At 39.1% G+C, this 22,925-nt stretch overlaps 1 gene segment (V, D, J or C); it reads left to right on the top strand.

Annotated features, from left to right (window-relative positions):
• The first annotated feature begins 6,301 nt into the window (after window positions 1–6,301).
• Window positions 6,302–21,498, top strand: LOC140471176 (Ig heavy chain C region-like). The segment is given in 5 exon segments: window positions 6,302–13,388; window positions 15,442–15,750; window positions 17,607–17,915; window positions 18,376–18,755; window positions 21,385–21,498. Coding segments are annotated over 4 exon segments (1,173 nt in total).
• Window positions 21,499–22,925: the final 1,427 nt, after the last annotated feature.

Here is a 22,925-nt window from a genome sequence, read left to right as displayed (position 1 = left end):
GGTGACCCCACTACACACACACACACACACACACACACACACACACACACACACACTCATATCCTCCCCCATTCACACACACACACAAACAGACGTACACCCAGATAAAGACATGCGCACACATACAGATGCATGCACACACACAGACACAGCCACACACATTCCTAGACACACGCTCCTACATACACACACACAATCCTACAAATACACTCATGTGGGTCCTCTCATGCACAAGATCTCTCTCTCATACACTCACAAACTCACATGGTCAGACGTGCAGCCTCTCACAGAGTTGTACCCCTTTACACTCACAATCACACACATACACACACGCTCACATGAACGATCATAACCTCCCCTCCACCCCCCCCCCCACCACACACACAAATAAATTTGTCGGGTGAATTTGGACTCGCAGAATTACATTTTATTTTTCTCAAAAACTGCACGAATCCAAGTTAGATTCTGTAAATCCTTTTTCTAGATCAGAATCAGTCTGAACATTGTGTCACAGACAGTCTCACAGAGGATATCTCACAACTTAAATGCATTATCTGCGCCGACATGAGACGAATTGTTAAAGTTCACTTGAGAATGTAACTATAAGAATGTTCTACGATTTACACATGAACGAACTGAAACCAACATGTTCATTCTAAAAGGCGAGAAACTTAAATTAAATATTGAGCTGGGTAGTATTAAGTTTCTTATCTTTTGGAATGAACATGTTGGTTTCAGTTCTTTCATACGTAAATCGCAGAACATTCTTAAAGTTACATTCACATTGTAAACTTTTGCTGCAAATTCTGTGTCTTACAATCTTGTAATCCCCAACCACCTGATGAAGGAACAGGGCTCCACAAGATAGTGCTTCCAAATAAACCTGTTGAAGTATAACCTGGTGTCGTGTAATTTTTCACTTTCTACACCCCAGTCCAACACCGGCGTCCCCAAATCATTATTTGAGGAAAGGGATGTTATGCCAGGCATCATTTGGGATCATTAACTAGACCATTAATTTTCACATCACTAGACATAGTGTCAGGTGGAGCTTATTGATTTGGGATATCATTGAAATGAAAGTTTGAAACATTTCCCGTATAAATCATATGAATTACAGCCTTCGAATTAAACAAAGTAGGAAGGGTTGATTTAGAGTAATAGAAATGTTTAATGACAGAGAGGGATCACTTCGCCCATCAGGCCTGTGCCATCTCCCAAACTACACCCACTTCATAGTATATTATCCGTAACTCTTCAGGTTATAGCACATGAAGCATATAGCCAAGCTTATTTTTAATTATTTGAGTATTCCTGCATCTCCTATCCTTTCAGGTTGTGAGTTTCCCGAATCTTCCCCGTGAGTTTGCTGTCTATCACTTATGTCTAAGCACCTTAGTTATCGAACTCCCCACCGTCTCCATCCCCCTCACCCAAGCTAAGGTGGTTTTTCCCATCTATTTTTTCCTGGTATAACATTTGAGTGTTTCTTTAGAAAAATATTCCTCAACCTCCTCTGCTCCAAATAAACAGCTCCAGGCCACCTCGAATTTCGTTATGACTGGTTTATTTCCAGTCTTAGCAGCATCCTCCGAGATTCATTCGAAAATACTTCCATTCTGACAGTAATGAAGTGACCAGACGTGTGTGTGTGCCCACGAGTATGTCTGCATGGATGTCATAAAGTTTTTTTTCAATTGTCATTGTTCTTATGTTTGTTCCATTAAAGTTAACTGATATTGTGTAAATTATCACTTCACCAGCAGCTGGGGAAATTACTTGTATTCACGTCAAAATATGATGGAAATAGTGCAAAAGGTGATGAGGAGCCATTACAATCCGGATCATTGTGTAAGGTCAAATCCATTGTCCACTCAGACATGATATCCAATTCTATTAAATGCTGGCTTATGGGAAAACTGTAGGCAGAACTACATCATTATTCAAACAGTTGGTGCAGCCTGAGAATCTTAATGACCCGGTTCTAATCGACGTTTCTCGAGTTATTTTAACTGTTCTTGACTTACTTATTAAATTTAAGTTAACATGAAAATGAATGCACACATTAATGCTGACCACAATATCCTTTTTTCAGCCAAGATCAGCAACATGAATTATGAAAGTTAAAACAAAATGCATTTATTTTACTTAATATTGACAATACGGTTTTCACAAAGGGCAAAGGAGAAGGTGTGGCGGCGTGCAGAGAGGGTATTCACTCTTCCCTGGTGTATAATTGCGTTTGTGAGCTAGAGGTACACTTCTGAAGTACATTCTGGATGTTAATGTAGTTATTTCAGGAGACATTGTGCGCACAGAGATCTCCCATGAATCAGCAATGACATGGACAACTGATTTTGTGATGATGTTTGGAGCAAAATAAAATTGAACAATACAGGAAGGACAAGTCCCTTTCAATTCTTTAAAATATTGAGAAGGAATGTAATATGTGGACCTGGGGAGGCAGGAGGATCTCTAATTGAAACACACGGGAGAATGTGAGGCACACATCCACCGTTGGAAATCCAGATGGTTGGAACTTCTTTCACTGGAGCGTAATAGTTCCAGAGGTGACTTTGTACAAGTTTGTAAAAGTCATGAGTGGTAAGGAAAATGGCAAATGTCTTTTCCCTAGGGTGGGGGATTTCAAGAGTAGAGAACTTTTTTTCAAGGTGAGAGGAGAAAAGATTTAAAATTGTATCAGCGGCAACTTTTACACAGAGAATGGTTCATGCGAGGAATTATCTTCCAGAGGAAGAGTTAGATATGAATACAGTTATAACTTTTAAAAGACTTTTAGTTAAGTCCATGAATATTTGCTGTTTGGGAGGATATTGGCCAATACAGGTGGGATTGGGTTAGTTTGGGATTATGGTTGCTCATGGACTGTTTGGACCGAAGGGCCTGTTTCTAAGTGATTTCTATCCATGACTCCATGAACACCTACCTATCTGTTTTTTCTCAATTTCATAGAGTGCTGTAGTGATCCTCCAGTGAAATGTTGATTTTTCGGTTGTGACTGAGACTCAGTGAATATTTGTTTTAATGAGCAAGGTACCAGTTTTCCAAGTTGCACAACTGAAAATAATTATTTTCTGTAGCATTGCTGCTGAGTCGATTCATTTATGCCGAGGCAGTGGTTTGTTTTGACGTTGGCTTTCTGGCAAGTGGTCAACAGTGAGACAAAATATCTTTGATCAACTGCAGAGACTCCAGATGCTTCCGGTATGTGTAACTGGAAACTCGAGAACCATTTCTGCAGTCGGCTTATTTGCTGCCAACGACTGTATCTGGCAGATTAAAGGCAGTATGAATCAACTAAAACAAAATCTAACCAAAAAAACTGTATTTTCCCTTTTACCCAAAATCGACACACTCAACTTGGCATTTCTTCTTTAACAAGGATGGCCACTCAACGCAGCATTCACTGTGTAACAATCAGAAAACAGGAAATTGACTGCATGACAGACATTTATATTAACTCCTGCTGAAGATCAGCCTAGTTAGTAAACCGTTTGTATTGAGGATTTTTAAAGCTCTTGAATATAGCGTTAATGCTCCCAAACTCCCACATTGCACTAACATATGTCAGTTTCTCAGAGTAAGTTGATAACCTTGAATTGGCTTGAACTCCCATAACCTGTTGCACCATTCTCTGATTAATACATCTGATTAAAACCGAGTGGGCCATTGATACATCGTGAGAACCGGTGCAGTGTAATGCATAGGTTTAGCTGATTTCTACTCGTTGACAGTACCGTGTCACAGTTACCAATGCGCGGAGAAATGTGCTGTTTATGACCGACATCCGTGGCAATTATTGATGTAATACTCTGTAACTTGCCAGACACTCCTGATGTACCCAAACAGTTACCTGCAATGGTTTAGATATTGAGAATTATTTTCTAACTTCCCACCAGCCTGCTCCACTTTATTAGATTCTCTTTCAAAGGTTTACCTGAGTGTTAGGCATCAATATCAATCCACTTTTTATTTCTCGGGCACACAGCCTTCCTTTCCAATACATTTTCAAATATCTATCTTGTGGTCGGTGCATATTGAAAAAAGGTACAAGGAGAGAGATTCTGTAATATGGTGAGGTTCTTCTAATCTCCGTGCCCAAACAGGTTAGTGACATACACACACATTCTTAACATATTCATTTTAGACATGCTCGATATTAACTTGCGTAAACTGAATTTAGAAGCGCCAATTAGAAATGATATCTTATTTTGTAATTTGAGGGGAACTTGGAGTGGTTGCAAAAATAAAGTCAGTAATTGTATTGTCTGACAATGGTATTAAACTTCGTTTTAGCTTTTTCTGCTTGTGGTTGAATGTCGAATCAAAGGGAGTTAATTTCCAATTGAATATTCTACACATAATCACTTTGAACACGCTCTGTATTCAGTCGCACAAAGTGAATTTAGAAACATCTGGTATGATTTACAAGTTATTTTGTCGTGTGACAGAGACTTGGAGTGTCCAGAAAAAAGTATGGCCAGTTAATTATTTGGCTGATAATATCTTCGGACTTTGATTTTAGTTTTATTTACTCGTGAATGCATGTTAAAATACAGAGAGCCAACTTCCAATTGAAATTGTTTTGTTGGTTAAATCAAAATATCTGAAAAATACTTCAAGCTGTTAAATTTCACTTTCCCCATTCAAAAAACACTGCCTAGCAGGCTAATCAGGAAAACAATATCCCAAGCTGTGTATATTTCCATGCTTAAGAATAATCTCATGTCAATATGAACCCATCTGTTAGGGCTGTTCAAGGTGATACGAGGATCCTGTCTCAGCCTCCAGCAGGAAACCAACAGACGGAACCTGTAAACCTGCCCCTTCTGATGATCATATAAATCCGGGTCACTGTGCTTTAGTTCAACACTCCTGGATCTGGTTTGTTTAGAAAGCTCTTGACAGAACCGTTTTCCACAAGTTATCAGAATAATTAAGTCAACATTTTTTCTCAGTTTGTTACTGACATTTTTACCATGTGAGTGTTTTTTTGTTCATGTCTCTCTTTGTTACTGTCTCAATGTTCGTCTGCCTCAGGAATGTAAAAGACTCAGGCTTCTTTGTATCAGCATTAATTCTCATGGGTTCTTTTTGTTTTCATTTTTAAAGGTGTCCAGTCGGAGATTGTTTTAACTCAACCAGAGTCAGAGAGTGGCCATCCCGGAGCCACCCTAAAACTGACCTGTAAAACCAGCGGCTTCGATCTTGGCAATGATTGGATGAACTGGGTCCGACAGGTTCCCGGACAGGGGCTGGAGTGGCTGCTTGAATACAAAAGTTCATCCAGCAGTAACTATGCACCAGCGATTAAGAATCGATTTACTGCGTCCAAAGACACTTCAAACAACATCTTCGCGTTGGAGATGGAGAACCTGAAGATCGAAGACACCACCATCTATTACTGTGCAAGACACAGTGATGTGCACAGTGACATCCTCATACAAAAACCACTGACAAGGGTTTGTCTCAAGCTGGCGATTATTACCATTGAAGGACCAGCAAAATAATGTGAGACTTAATTTAAATCCCATCCAGGAGTGACTAGTTTGGACAAATGTATAAAATTATTCTACTTCCTCATTTTTATGGCTACATTAATGCACGCCAAACTTGCAAAAGTATTCTGAGCTTTTAAAATACAGTGAATAGGAAAAGCTGAAATATTCCACTAAATAATTTTTAGAGGAGCCTGAATCACTTCTTTCCAGGAATTAATGAAATTAAGTATCTGCATTTTACAGCTTGCAGCCCGCCGTAGTATTTGGCACAATGTGTCTCACAGTGACATACTGGGGTGACACTGCAATTATGATCAATACAAAAACCCGTTCCAGACCCCATTGTTTGAAACGAGTCAATGTTTACCTGTACAGAATACCTAAACTCGCATTTCTGTATTAGTTCTGTGGGGTTTTGTGCAATTATCGCTGTATAAATTGTAAATTTAATTCGCAAAATCGGTGATTATTATTGTAGCAATTGGTGATTTTGAGAATCAGCTCATGTGTTACTCTGTGAAATATAAAACATTACAATAAATTAGTAAGAATGATCAGTATCCACTGTACAATTATAACGTGATGAAGATTTATCACGACTTCATTTTGACAATGGTTCTGAATATTTAGAATAATGCAGGATTTTGTTAGTTTTTATGCAGAGTCAGTTATTGTGTGACCCAGTGCACAGAATGTAACGCTGTGACTATTTTGGTTCCTGGGGCCAAGGGACCATGGTGACGGTGACTTCAGGTAAGAACCTTGAACTTTCTTCGTGACTTTATTTTTTACTAACGTTCCATTCATGTGAATAATTCCTGAATTAAATGAAACTTAGATCCTGTGCTGAGCTTGATTTGGTTCCGTTTGATTATTGTTAAAACTGATTATAGACTTACATTAAGTCTCAGAAAATGACTGAAGTCGTTGTGGCGGATTCAGATGCTCAGTGTATATGTTTTTAAAAATCAGATGGGCATTCTGTGTGGCTGACTTCCATGAAACACCTAAACTCTCTCAATCAGTCAGGTACAAGCAAAGTTTAGTGACACCCACTATCTGTGAGTTTTATTATCGACAACAAATGATAAGAACTTAAAGATATTGGAAATATCACTAAACAGGATAAAAATGTGTTAATTTATTGAATATATTCCCCGGGTGCATAATGCTCTTACCATGATTACATTTTGTCATTTGAGTTGTTAATTTTGTTGATGACAAGCACGTTGGATATTGCCATGGAATCTTCTTGCGGCACTACATTTCATTCTTTTGATTGGATGCTGATTGTGTTTTATTTGATTTTGTTGAAAAGTTGATTGGGTTCTGGCTTTGCTTTATTTGATTGTGTTGAATTGAGTTGATTCATCTTGTGGAATAGAACTGAGATTTCATGCTTTCAGTAATCGGTGTTTTATTTCGGCAAAGGGGATTGTCTCTCTGGATGACTCTCAGTTACGAATATCTGTGAAGTTCTTTGTACTGAATCGTTTCGGCGTTTGTTAAACGCGGGGCAATATTTTTTCTGATTGACGGAAGGCACTATATCCGTTTGTAACTGTCTGAAGACCAACTTAACGCAGAAACACGGAAGTGTGAGAAATGAAAAAAAACGACGACTTTTTAGAGCTTTTTTTATATACACAATCTCAGTTCTCATTTCAAACTAGTTAAAGTCTATTTGAAGTAGCCTCATTCAAAATAAAATTTGGGACTAAAATTTTAAGCTACCGAATTCATCAGATTTCATAATTGAGACGAACTTATAATAACAATCAATTCTAATGTTTGTCCATTGAACTCATTTTATTTTGACCTTAAGGCGATTAATCAATAGATGCCTTAAGCTGCTCTACTGTGCACTGCACAAGATTGACGTAAACAGAAATACTATATGGGTTGATAATAAATTGAGTTGTTGCCGAAAGTGTTAAAGCTTTAAGCGTTGTTCAATAAGTTATCTCAGAACCATGGCAGCTGTTCTGACTTTTTATTTCTATTTGATTTAATTATTCGCTTGTGTGATGGTGAGCAGTTTTGCTGGTTTCCAATTTGGGATATTTGTTGTGAGGTTACATTATGTTCTTGGTTCTTTTGAAAATGTTTGCAAAGAGACAGTTTTGCTGCAAACACCTCATTGATCCTCAGTGTTGTGATTTGGTAATCGTTGTTCAGTTGGTGAGCGAATGTGCTTCGTTAAAATTAAGCTAATATATTGTTGAAGCTGTCTTTGATTTCTACATTGCTTCGGAAATGTTTACATGGTTGTTGATAGTGAACTGCTCCAGTTTCCTCATTCAATGCAATCAGCATTGGAGTTGAACTTTCATTAAACCTAATATATTAGTGAAAGGCAAATCGCAAAGGATTTGGAAATGAAGGGAAACCAGACACGTTAGGGTGCGAGTTTTATTTGAAAGTAACAATTGAGGACTGGTCTAATCCAAACCTTAAATTCGAAACTCAGAACTTAATTTACTACTGAAATCACAAAGTTTGTCTTGAAACAGTTTACAAGTCACAAGAAATAGAAATATAATTTTAAAAGTATAATGTTCTAATTTTTCTTGTCATTGAGCAAAAATGCCATTCGTGAGATATCATTAATCAAGAATTACTTTTCAATTCCGCTCTATCCAACACACAAGTTTCCTGGCTGGAAGAGATCATTGGAAAAGACGATTAAGAAATTCTGCTCCAAATATTTCGATGCTGAACAAATTGATCAGCTTTTCAGTTTAACTTGAAATGATTAATTCTTGTACATCTATTTAAATTTGATTTACAGGATTAAAAAATGTAACATTAACTGAGTGATTAAATCCATGCCATGCTTTAGATGTTCCCAATCCGTGTGTTTTAAGTAAATAGATACATTTTACAACACATAAAAACTGAAGAGACATTCATTAGGAAACAGCTGCAATAGTCGATTGTGTCACCATGTCTCGATTTCGAATCAATTAAAATAATCCATCATCAACTCACCATGGGAACAAATGATGCAAAATCGGAGATTTTAAAGATTCCCATCGGCCCAACAAGTCCAAACCCACGCTGAGCAACCACCCAGACACGTTCCCCGACATTTACCCCGAACACTATGGGCAATTCAGCTTATCCATATCGGCTAACCTGCACATCTTTGGAATGTGGAAGGAAACGGAAGCATCCACAGGAATGCCATCCAGACACGGGGAGAATGCGTAAATTCCATGCAGACAGATACCCGAGGTGGGAGTTGAACCCGGATCCCCTGGCACTGAGAGGCAACAGTGCGAACCACTGGGCCACCGTGCCACCCCCTTAATTTTCCTGTCCATGCATTCCAAAAGTTGCAGAATTAACAAATTTAGAGAAGACAGAAACTGAAGGGTAGTAGAGCACATTGTTTATTTAGACACTGAGAATAGAGGAATATTCATTTCAATTAATATACTGGCGCGATGTTTGGAATGTAGCAATCTGAATGAGATTGTTCACAATAGTTAAGTGTTGATGATCATTTATTTCGACATTAGTTAAAGCGGGGAATGCAGACAGAAACAGTTTTCTTATTTCTTTTCTTATTTACAATCACGATTAAGTTGATTAAATCAATAGGTAATCTAACTTCATTGTGAAAACGTTCTGAGAAGCATTGATGCTTTCTCTCTGGCTCGTCCCTATTATGAAAGTTCAATTGCAGTGAATACATTTGATGTGACGAATTGATATATCTGCTCAGATCAGGACTGTTGTACAGTGTGTCCCCGTGTTATCTCAACCGAGTTGTCCCCTGTTCCTGACCAGTTGTAAATCGACCTGTTCGGACACCTGAGTCTCAGACAGTTCAATTTCATGTGGCGCTTCAAAACCACTTTTGCCTGCCAGAAATTAGGCACCACAGAATTGTTACAATCAGAATAAACACTTCAGTAACAAAAGTCAAACTGTAGATCCCTGATGTCAATTGTTCGCAATGAAGGATATATCATTCAGTGAGAAAGAGGGAAATATGCTGCACATTTTCTTTGTGCCTCTCTTGTCAGTGACACATTTAGTGGCACAATGTAGAATCAAATTATTAAGAACTCATTGTCAGCATGTAATGTTACTGACAAAGGTGATGTTACACTTCCAAAGATTCTAATCCATTTCAACCTAAGGAAACCATCTTGTGCAGCAACATACAAAGGGTTAAGAGGAAGGGCGTTCTCAGTTGAAAGCCAGTTAAATTTAAATTTATGGCAACGCAAATCCTAGTTTTATTCCTCTACAGTTCCCATAGAGCTTGAACAATTCGGAATTGCTATCAAAGCATTCTTGGATAATTGTTGAAATGCTACTTTCATCTTGTAAGCATTTTGTAACAATCCCTGGTTGCTGAAATCCTTGGTTAATTATTAACAAGTTTGTGCACTCTCAAACCGGTGGTCTGTGTTGTCGGAGATTGTGTTCAGATCTGTTGTAATGTAGTGGTAGTGTCTCTGACTCTGAGACAGGTGGTTTGTGTACGTTTACAACCTGTTAGAGAGGAATGTAATACCATGTCTCATCTGGTTAATTCGGGGGAAAAACCATTGAGTTCTTTGAGTACTGTTGGAATGCCACTCACAGAGGCCTGTGAAATCGATTTAATCGCTGTCCAGACTTGGGCCTCAGGTATAAGACAGAAGGTTGGCAGTTTGGAGCCTTTTTCAAATCAATATTTGTCACAGGCTTTTGGGAATTGTGAGCTGGGTTAATAGTGTAACTCCTCAAAGAATCTGGAATTTTGACTGGCTGTTCTATCAATACCATTTATAACTAACACACAATTAATTATTCCCAAAGCATATTTGATGACATTAAGTCGGAGCAGTTTTCGTTTGTATCAAACCATTCCTGTGAGTGAATTTGACTGTTCAGTCTGGTGGGATTTTGGTTGAATCCAACACTTTAGTGGGAGCTTTTCAACTAGTTTTCAACTGATATCTCAGATCATCCAGTACATCTTCTTATAATGCTTTTCCAACAGAAGTCAGGTAAACTTAATCACCGTCTAACTCAATAGGTATGAGTTCTCGTTCAAGAAAATATGAAAACAATTTGCTGCAGAAGGATCACTGCAATTGAAATGATAAGCTTCCTTTCTCTGCACAGGAACTGCCAGACCTGCCGCTTTTCTTCAGAGAATTCTGTTTTTAATTCTGATTTATCGCATTCAAAGTTTGTTGTTTCTTTTAAAAAAGAATTCCTTTATATGAAACTAGTTGTTCAGAGAGAAAATATATTTTACCAAATTGTGAATTTTCAGAAATATTTAATACCAAGTCATCATTGAAAGTGAGTGATCTCGCGTAGAGCCATAATTTCAGAAGAAGCTGTATGATGAAGTAACAACCTGTTCCAGAGGGCAACGGCTGCTGTATAGAATTATAGAATCTCTACAGTGTGGAAACAGGCCATTTGCCCCAACAAGTCCATATCTACCCTTTGAAGAGTAACCCACCCAGACCCATTCCCTTGCCCTGTAGACCATACATTTAACGCTAATGAACACATCTAAATTACATATCCCTGAACACCACGTGCAATTTAGCATGACCAATTCAACTGACCTTTGCATCTTTGGAGTGTACATAGGCGGGAGTTATTCTGACCACTCAAATAGAGAATGTCGATGCTCCTGTTCCAAATAATCAACAGGAATATTTAAAGAATATTTTCAACAAAAAATTCGTTGAAATATTTTAGTAAATAGTGTTCAGCACCTTTGCTAGCTGAATTAATGACACAAAGATAGGAAGGTATAATCAGGAGTAAAACACTCAGCCCCTTGAGCTATTCCACCACTTACTTAAAACATGGTACATTTGCGAGCTAACCTTTGACTAAAACTCTTTAACACATCTGATTAACAAGCAATAACTATCCCAGATTTAATGATTCAACTGCACATAACAGAGGGAGACACCATTTCTGAAAGGCATTTGTGTAAGTATGTAATGTGACACAATAAGGCTGTAATTAATTGCTCTCGAAAATAAGTTTTAAATTTCTGACAATTTCCAACTCAATCATCCCAATCGTCAGGTCCCTTTAATTTAACATTATATTTCTTTATTCCAGGGAAGTATAATGTATGATTGCCGTGCTAAAAATAAGGAAAGCTTCTTGCCCATTAAATGATTAAGAAGTGGTTCACTGGAAATACAATCAAACGACACACAACGAAACTATTGACACGTCATCTTTGTGTGGACACGCAAGCGCCAGGGTGTCGGACTGGTTAGTTGAGAGTTCGGCAGGCTGCCAGGCTGGTTAGTTGAGAGGTGGGCAGGCTGCCAGCTGGTTAGTTGAGAGGTGGGCAGGGTGTCAGGAAGTTTAGTTGATCGCCTTAGCAGAGTGCTGGGCTGTTTCGGTGACAGAAGGTCACTGTACTGATGTGACACGTGGATATGATGTCAAAATGTAAAACTCGGAGAGTGGCGAAGGGCAGATGGGAACAGAGCTAGGATGCAATGTGCACAGGTTGACTTGGGTAAGATGAGAGATCAGTGAAGGTCTGAGTTCATATCTGGGTAGGGATATCCTGTCAGGGGTTATGAAAAGTCGGGTGTCAGGACTAGATTCACCAAGGACCAGGTGCAGTGAAGCAGGAGTGGAATTGAGTGAAAGGAATCGAGATTACATTTTTGTCTGGAATATGGATTGCCTTGAATTTGTTTTATCTCTTGTGATGAGGGTCATGCTTTCCGAGGGTGAATGAGCGTGTAACTGTGTAGGGGTTGTCAATGTGAGTTGAAATTGAGGTTGGGAAGAGAGTCAGAGCGGTGGTTAGTCTGAGAGGTGAGAGTTTTACCATGAACTGCTTGTAAGTTTGTTGGTTATTGAAGTAAAAGAGTCCTTGTTCATTTCTCGAATCATATTCACATAAATGCTCAGTTCAGCGAGCTGTCACATTCCAAAGTCTCTGAACCTTAATGGTCCTCTATATTTCAGAGGTCTCCAGAATTCAGATAATTGCCAAGTCGATCATTGAGCTTCCAGATAATTAGCATGATATCAGCTGTGACAGGCATTCTCTCAGTCCCAGTGCCCTGCAACTGCCTTCTTTACAGAGAGTAGATTCTGACTGACATTGATAAGCGAGGAAGGGATACTGGACTCGAAACGTTCACTCTGGTTTCTCTCCACAGATGCTGCCAGTTGTTGGGTTTCTCCTGCAACTTCGGTTTTTATTTCCAATTCCAACTTTCACGTTTTCTTGGTTTGCATTTTGTGAAACGACTATGCTCGTCACCTGCAATCCAATGAAAGTGTTCGTTGGTGAGATTTTCTAACAGTTACTTTTCGTGGGATCAGGGTGTTCTTATTTCTAAGTTTTATATAGTAATGGTCAAGGTCGAGGGCATGTTTCTGAAGAGGGAACCAATCGATCATGATCAACGAATAATTGGAAACAAAAATAAACTCAAGGTATGCTGAAGATTTTAGCAAGAACACACTAGCATACATTTAGAGCTGAGGAAACATTTGGGTAACCAATAAGGTCGAATTAACAGAAAGTAACTTGCTCAATTGTTCATTCTATCCTGGAGACTGCATCTCCCCCCACACTAAATGGACTGGTCTCCTCCTGTCAGCAACACAATGCCGACGGTTCTGTGATCTTTGGTTGTTTGGCCATGGACTATTCCCCTGACGTTACCAAGGTGACCTGGAAGAAAGGTGGGAACCCAATCACGACTGGATTGAAGACTTATCCATCCGTGAGAAACAAGAAGGGAGCCTACACCCTGAGCAGCCAGTTAACCCTGCCTGAGTCAGAAGCGGATTGCAGCAAAATCTCCTGTGAGGTACAACACAGCGGGTCAAAGCAGAGCACTGGAATGCCATGTAAGTCTTGTGGGAACTGAGGCGAACAGCACATCTGTGGTTAACATGAATAGGACATTAGTTATAATACATTTGACATAGCCATAGAGATATACAGCACAGGAAAAGGTCATTCGGCCCATCCAGTCCAAGCCAATCAATAACAACCCCCGAACTATTCCAGTTCAATATGTCCACAATTGATCCATTGCTTTGTGTGACTTGGCATTTCTTATATCCATCTAAATATTTCTCACATATTATGCGGGGCTCAGCCTCGACATGACTTACTGGCACTGAGCTACAGAATCACACCCGGTGTGTGGTTTTGTTTTCCCCGATATCCTCCTGTCCTTACCCTAACCCTATGCCCTTGAGACATTGCTCCATCCATGAAGGGGAAAGGTTTTGTTCTGTTTACTCTGTGCATGTCTACCATAATTCCAGACATCACAATCATCTTCTCTCTCAATCTTCTCTGTTCCAAGGAAAACCCCAGTTTGGTGAATTGCATTTCATAATTAAAAACTTCCAGCCCAGGAAACATCCTGTAATATCTCCACAATGCTGCCTTCTGTCTAATCACATTCCTTCCGTAACATGCAGTCCTATACTACACATGATGCTTCATGTCTGACTTAACATGTATTTCATTAATTTCCAATATCATCTCCCATCACCTCATGTGAATGTATTGGCTCATAAAAGCAAATACTCTTCGCACGTTTTTATCCCTCTGCCACATTACTATAAGGGATCGATGGGCATGCAATCCTTTTCAGAGTTCCACCATTGAAAACATAATACCTCTTCGTTTCTTCTGACCAAGTGCATCACCTTACACTTATCCAGAATGGTTTTAATTTGCCATTTTTCAGCACAAGTGGCCAACCCTTTTGTATCTTGCTGCAATCTAAAGGTATCATGGTCACTCCCTGCCAACTCGGCAACTTTTGCTTCAGCTGTGAACCTACCAGCTAAATCTCCTGCAGTATATTCTAAATCACTTTTACATAATTGAGGCATCAATAAATAAACACTGAAACCTGCAGAACACCACTAGACATACACTTCCAGCCACACAAACATCCTATGGCCATTATCCTCTGCACTCTGCCACTCAGCTACCTCAGGATTCAATTCGTCAAATTGACTTGACGACAACTGGCTCTGATCTTTACTATCGTCTGGACATCGACTTATTTCATTGAAAACTACCAATAAATTGCTCAGACATGACTTCCCGTCAATACAATCGTGCTGAGAATTGTTGATTCATCTTCCAGATGAAGTTTAATTTCCCTCTCCATAGTTACAATATATTCCCTACTACTGAGACTAACTTGAGCCCAGCCTGTGGTTTCATTGCTTTTCCCTTCATCCATCCAGCATAACAATACCACACTGGCAGTTTTGCCATATCCCCTGTGGCCAGGAATTATACATTATTGCCAGCGACCCTCTATTCCATCCTTTGCCTGGCATACATTTTATCTGCCCTGGAAATATAACTATTTTTCTTCCAGCAAGACAGAACATCACATCATCTATCCTAATTCCTGAAAAAACATCATACTTCTCCATGTTTTCTATACGCACATATTCTCTCACACTGGTGAACATCAACAATTTTTACCGCCCTTCTACATCTTTCCCTGTCTCGCTTGAAGGCATTATATTTGGAATATTGAACTGCCACTCCTGCCCCTCTCTCAACATGTCTCCATGATATCAAGTGCACACTTCCTCCTTCATGCCGTTAATTCATCTGCCTTGTTTATCATGCTCCTTTCATTGAAATGATTACCATTCAACCTTACTATCTCACCCTCTGATCTAACTGACCTTCTTGACTTCCTTGCTGTGACCTCTAATTTTTATCATTACATTGTCATTATCACATCGTCCTGCTAATTGTACTGTGTTGATTTCATCTTCTATAGCACTCTGCATAATTATGATATTTGTAATGTTAAGGTTAGTATCTATTAGCCATCATCGAATTAGTTGTAATAGAACTGAATGTATTTGTTATCAAATTTGTCAGATAATTTATGCATTGTTTTTCATAAAGGCCCATTTCTCGAGCCAACTCTTCTTCTCACCGTGAGTCCCAGTGAAGAAATCGCAAGCAGCAAGTTTGCAACCATCGTGTGTTCAATCATTGATTTCCATCCGAAGGAAATCTCCGTGACATGGTTGAAAAATGGCCAATCCGTGGATTCTGTTGTCTTCGCATCTCCTGTGTGTGAGGCGAATGGGAACTTCTCGGTGATGAGTCGGCTGACAGTCCCTTATAGTGAATGGTTCAACAGCGCAGTGTATACCTGCCAGGTCACTCATGGAGAGAACACTCAAAGTCAAAACATCACCACACCCCAGGGTAAGACATACAGACGAGAGAACTAGAAATCATTTTGAACTCCGATGTCAATCAGATACACACATTTATCAAATTTAGTGAACAACACTAAGGTGTAGAGCATCCCATTCACAAACGTGTCATGTATTTCAGTTTGAGTGTTACATTCGCATTGCTCATAATTTAACATTATGTCAAATCAGAAAAGCATGTTTCCCTCCATATTGAAGACATATAGACAGTGAGCTGGATGAATAGTCTTTATTAAAGTAGTTTGTTGGCTGACCACACTTGGAGAGGCAGACTGCCGAATTCATGCCTGGTGACTTGCTTAAGGATAAAGGAGTTAGGGTTGGGGAGGGGTGCGTGTCTTGTGGGGGCCGGGGAGCAGGGTCAGAGAGTTATTTCTTTGAAACTTAGAACATGCTGCTGGCCGAGATTGGGTGTACGTGGAGTAAATGTTTTGGCCAGTAGACCAGAGTAGGCCATGAGGGCATATCCTCAGAGTCAAAGGGTGCACCATTTGGAAATGAGATGGTGAAAAACTTCTACAGCCAGTGGGGTTGCAGGTGTGGAATTCATTGCTGCAGAGGGTTATGGAGGGCAAGTCAGTGACTGTACTTAAGGTAGCGATAGATCGGTTAGTACATGGAGAAGGCTGGAGAATGGGGTGGAAAAACATACCAGCCATGATCGAATGGCAGGGCAGACTCGATTGGCCGAACTGCCTCATTCTGCACCTTTATCTTACGATCTTGTGGTCTCAAAATGACATGGTAAAACATGCAGCGACCCTTCTTTCAAAATAAATCAAAATGTGTTCAATGCTTCATTTCCAGCTCAGGAATGAACTGTTGTCCTTGGGCATTGTACGTCATAGATTTTATCTGGTACTGAGCTCTTCAACTTCATTCATGGGACCAGGCCGCGGACCAAGTTGGTCTCACATTTGATTAATCTGGATAAACATGACCTAATTGAGCCTCTTTAAGTTACTCTCTGCAATTAGTGGATGTGGCAGGAGAATACATTCTAGTGGTAAGGCTACAGTAGCGATGAACGATCTATGAAATTGAGTTAGGCTGATTGAGCCCAGGTTGAGGATGGAAATGTTCATGCAGTGAGCAGTGGAAATCTGAATAATACTCGCGCAAATTTCCATCAAGTTGGTAGAATAATTGAAGACACTCGTATTTGTTCAGTCTTTGTTCTACTAAGAAATTCACTGTTTTGTTTTTAGATCTACTCCAAGTTTGACAGGAGTAATAATATCTCATAGTATGTTTTAGAGAATGATCTCACACTAATAATGTCAATTATTTTCAATAATGTTAAACATGTTGAATAAAATTTCTGTGACTGATCACTGCCCCTGTAAAACCTTATATCCTCTGCAAGTGCATGAGAACAAAGACAATAATTATGATTGATTACAATTTGCTCAAACTTGGGGATGTAATTTGGCATTCAGAATGCCCAGCAGCATTTGCAAGTAAATTTCATGAACATAGAAATGAAGTCGTTATATTCAGATTACTCTTGTTACAAGTATCAATGGATGGTCGTAATTGAGAGAAGAACTCTAGAAGAAAGGTAATTCCATGTGTTACGCCGTGGTGTCTTTGATTTTACTTTGTCACAGCTTTCACTTGTGACAAATCCAGTGTTCTATATGAATTATTACACGGTGCATGTTATAGATAATAACAAATGATTTCACAAAACAAGATATATAATCAACAGGAACCATCATTTCAGCAATATTTGGAAGCTGACATGTCAAAGGTGGTTTCTTCACTTCATGTGGGAGGAGCCTGAAGGCTCGGTGTTTTGATTCTAAAGAGGCATTTTTCATTGATTTGATTTCTGTTTCATAGGAGTTAATGAGTGCCACGATTACACAGTTAAAATCCTACCACCACCAGTAGAACAGGTCTTACTGGAGGCGACAGTGACATTAACCTGTGTTGTGTCCAATCTTCCTTCTGGAGTCAATGTCACCTGGATACAAGAAAAGAAGACTCTGAAATCAGAGATTGCTAACCAGCCTGGAGAAGATCCCGACAGCGTGATCAGCAAATTGAGCATTTCGACCGAATCCTGGCTGAGTCACGTTAGTGTTGAATGTGTGGTGAACCATCCATTCCTCCCGACTCCTCTGAGAGACTCCATCCGCAAGGGAAATGGTGAGTGGTGAGAGGAAAGAACAAAGTATTCCACGTGTAATCTAGATCCAGTTACATACATGGCATGCTTAGATTGGCTCCAAATAACTTGGCAGCATGAAAGATGTGTCTGATGGCAGGATAGCTAAATATCTGATTGAGAACAAAATGGACTAAAGATTGATCTTTTATGATTATAAGTCAAATAAAGTGGGAAGAAACCTGATTTGTGTTTTTAACATCAGCAATGACAAATGTACAGGATGTGTTAGTTGTGGGTTAGAAACATGGAGTCGACTTTCGAATTAAACTCGTTACTCTTAATGCATAGAATGGATATCATTCTGCTGGTTTAGAAAATGAGAGCGTATAAAGCCCAAATTAAAAAAAAACAAAACTGGCATATTTTAATATGTAGTGAAATGCAAAATTGATTCTGGAGTTTTATAATTGATTTATATTTGTTTCAAATATTCTGCAGGAGAAAAGCTACTGGAGCCATCAGTGTCTATCCTCCTGCCACCAACAGAAGATGTTTCTGCTCAGAGGTTTCTCTCCCTCACCTGTTTAGTGAGAGGTTTCTCCCCCCGAGAGATCTTCATCAAGTGGACAAAAAATGACAAGCCGGTGAATCCCAGTAACTACAAGAACACCGAGGTGATGTTGGAGAGCGAGAATACCTCCTTCTTCATGTACAGCCTGTTATCCATTACAGCAGAGGAGTGGGCCAGCGGTGCTTCTTACTCCTGTGTGGTGGGACATGAAGCGATTCCATTGAAGATCATCAACAGAACAGTCGATAAATCCAGCGGTAAACAGGTCTAGGACTCGTGTCTTGTGCAGTTAATGTTACCTGCTCAGGTAAACTTAGGATCGGAGGCAGAGTAAAGCTCACTAAATACCAGATTCTGCAAAGAACCTTATCCATCTTACATTCCATTAAAACGAAATCTTAAAATGCCCAATTTCTCTCAAGAAAAGACCACGGATTTTCAACTTTGTTTTCCTGATTCCCCGATTGCACATTCTCACAAAATTCATGTCGGCTTTAAACTGCCACAATGCAACAATTGGGAACGTAATCTTAAGAGACATTTGGAATTAGATTTGATTGGAAAATGCCAATCGCAAACAGTGCAGAGTAAGTTGAATATGACACTTGTTTCTGTGGAACGAGGGATCTTGTACCAGTGCAGTGGTTGACAGAATGCATCTTTATTTCCACACCAAAGAGACCCGAAATGAAGGTTATTGTTGTTGAGCCCAGGTAGGGGGAGAGGGGAATTATTAATGGTCTGTACTCTTACTCACTCTGCAGAGAGTTCAAGATAGAAGTCCTCTGTAATGTAACCCAGTTTCTGACAGTAACTGTCAGCTTCTTCTATCCTGTTCGAAGATTCCATATTTCCATGCAAAATAATACCTTTGTGTCTGCCCAATTCGATTGACCCTATTAATCGTTTGTTAACATTGACTCCCCTTAATCCAAAACTGGTATTTACATCATCCCAGTGTGTAGCGCATAGTTTTGTCTCAGTTGTCTGGAGCACATGGGATAAATTCTGGTATTCGAACATCTGACATCATTTTGCTTCAAGTACAGAACATTTGTAGATATTTTGTAATCAGCATGTTCAGAAATGCAACTCTGCACATCTGGAGTAGTGGGGATTTGATCTCAGGTCTCTTGTCTCAGAGTCAGAAATTCTTTCGCTGTAACAAAAGAGTTGCTCACATCGAGGGCCGAATGGCCTGTTCTGCGCTGTATTGTTCTATGTTCTAAAGCATCTATCTCTCCACGACGATCAGAAATGTTCCTGACAACATCAGGGTCAGATATAAATGTTGACAATTCATAAAAACTGGAACAATAATGCAAATTACAATCTAGTATTACAGCTGAAACAGTTACAGAGAAATGCTCACAAATACACATGTAAAAACACATACACAGGCTCTCACCTAAAGACACATGCTTATGCACACACATAAACGTGCACAGAGATGAACAGTCACACACTCTTATATACACAGAGCCACACATGCAAATAGTACTTGAACACTCATCTAAGCTCCCACAAAAACGCACGTACACGGAAAGAATAGCACGTGCACGAGTGAACAAGGATATCCACACATAATTACGAAAAGCATAGACGCAAATTAATACACAAATGGACATGGCTGCATTTCTATTGATGCAGCATAATGCTGACCGACATACATTCATATGCACAAAGATACAACATCTGAAACATGTCCTCCCACATGTAAAATCACACAGGCACATTTGAGCACAGGGTTAGACATTAATATTATTATTTTTTAATTTTCATAATCACAAACATATGATTGCAGAGGCAGCTTAATTTATTTTTAAACCACTTTGATCAGCACGTATATATGGTCACACACACACACACATAAATTCAGAGTCTCACGTGCAGACGCGCAAGTAATGGGGTGTTTATTAAACAAGGAGAATGGTACAAGCGTCAGCAAACATCCACACGTAATAACACAAACAAACACATCCGGCAATGGTTTAGGACAGATTGCCATACAAGCAGAGATCATCACGCAAATACAAACATCCACCAAACATGACGTTGCATGCTCACATTTATTGAGCACAAACATGAAAATAACCGAATGTAGGTAGGACCTGAAATAGACAGATCCTGCAGTCTATTGGTAGGATGGCACTGACGAAAACTTGTCAAAGACATTAAATGATAGACATAGGTGTCAACGAAGTGCCATTTTAGCATGATGATGCTTACGCATTGTGAAGGGAACAAGATTTACATACAACAAGCACGTGAGCACATCAGCAGTAAATAATATGAGCATGTTTATTCATGCACACACTCCAAAGTGGGCAGGTATAATGTAAGAGACACGCATTACCACATCCACAAACGCAAGGAAAAATATACACATCAAGCAGGAGAAAAAATAAATTAAGAGAGACATGGACAGAAACTTATTCCTAAATATGCAGATCCTACAAGCAAAAATATGAAGCGATGTTTTTACTGTGGATGAAATTTATATTCATGATTTGCCAAGCAATTGGTCACCAATATATCATGAAGATGAGAACCATATTTGAACCTTCATCCAGTGATGGACAAAATATTGAACTAAACTGCAGTCACAGCCCATATTTAAAATATAATGATAAAATTAAAATATTTGTTCTCTGTAAGTATTCCTCAGATGATAATATTCTTCAATAATAGATTAAAAGGCAAAGTAATTCGAAGTTTTCCAGCACGGACAGTAAGGAAAGTTGTGCAGTTAGTTTTAGTAATTTCTTGCTGAGAGTCAGTAATGCATTAATACATGCAGATAGAGAGTCAAACCTGAGAAACACCTGACTGCCTAAAGAAGATGTAGCAGTCTCTAATTACAATACTAAGGTGCAGATAGATCAGTCAGGATCAATAAACAATCTGAATACGTTCTCTCGGTTTTATATTCATAGATTCAATAGATCGCACTTGGATTGAAGACTATGAGGATGATAATGGCAACATCTGGACAACTGCTTCCACATTCATCACCCTGTTCTTCCTGAGTATTTTCTACAGCGCTGCCGTCACTCTGGTGAAGGTGAGAATAATCAAATATTTCACACAGCAAGGAGCTAAAGATGTTTTGTGAAATAACAAAGTGTGCCACTGAATGCAACTGAGAACCTGAATACATCGGATCATAAACATCTGCATCATGACTTTATCTGTCTTTTCCAGGTTAAGTGAATGAGTTGTGGACACCGTAGATTTTCCTCATCTGCTTATCAAGTCTTCTGAATTCCCAATCTACAATCTGTCCTGTTGCTGACTCGAAGAGTGAGATCACTTAAGTTTGTCAGTGTGTAACTAAGAAAAATATTGATGGCCTTTCGTTTTCCCTTTGATATCTTTGAGATTATTATAGTTGGAATAATTTATAGCTTACCAATTCAATTTCTTTTTTTTAACTTGTTCCTTATTCAGAATGGTTGCCTCCCTTATATGTTGAGCCCTTGTATTCTCTTTCTGGCGATTGTTACAGATGTACATAAAATTCACGGCTCATACTGCATGCAATCTCGTCTCAATGTAGCATCCAGTCAATATATTCACTTCTATTAACTTTAACAAAAGCTTTTCGATAAAAATGCTTCTGAAGTGGTTAATAAATCTTGAATGAAATGCACTAACTTTGAGTTTGCTTGATTCTTTTTTCAAGGCCAATAAGTAAAAATATATTTTCCCAAGTTTACACGTCCCACTCCCTTCCCAAAAACACTTTTCACTTGATCTGTCCAGTTATGTTTCATTCAGTCATAAGGTTAATGCTGCACCACCAAGTGGACCACTAATATAAATGCATCTTTCACACTGTCTATCTTCTCGAATTCTCCAGAGGCAGAATGATTAGACACCATTTCCTCTTAAGCACAAATCGTCACGCCCACGGGTCGCGTAATAATAAAAATCAGGAACATTGCTCCACAGAAACGTATAAGAGGCAGGCAATGGAATAAGAAAGTTGAATCTGTTTAACAATTAAAAGTTCTCCCAATGTCAGGACAGCCTGGGTTAGCAATGCTGAACTAAGAGAGGATATTTCTGAGGGATGGTCCAGTAAAGCAAAATAAATGGAAGTCCGAAATAAGAAGGCGATGCGATTGTAATAGTCCCTCCAGTTGTCAGAGTGAAATTGAAGAACAAAAATGTAAAGAGATCTCATTTATATATAAGAATAATGGAGTTGTAATAATAGTGAATTTTAACCTTCCAAACATAACTTGGGACAGCCATAATGTTAAGGACTTGGATGGTAAGGAATTTGGTACATGTGCTCAAAAAACGTTTCTTAATTAATGTGTAGATGCAACCACAACAGAGAAAAAAATCTTCACCTTGCCTTGTGATATAAAGCGGGGCAAGTGATTGAAGTGATTGCAGCGGAGCAGTTTGGGGCCAGTGACTATAATTCAATGAGTTCGAAAATACTTATGGTAAGGATAGGTCATGT

The sequence above is a fragment of the Chiloscyllium punctatum genome, chromosome X, assembly GCF_047496795.1.
Source record: "Chiloscyllium punctatum isolate Juve2018m chromosome X, sChiPun1.3, whole genome shotgun sequence".
Lineage (NCBI taxonomy): Eukaryota > Metazoa > Chordata > Chondrichthyes > Orectolobiformes > Hemiscylliidae > Chiloscyllium > Chiloscyllium punctatum.
This window is presented reverse-complemented; position numbering and strand designations above follow the sequence as displayed.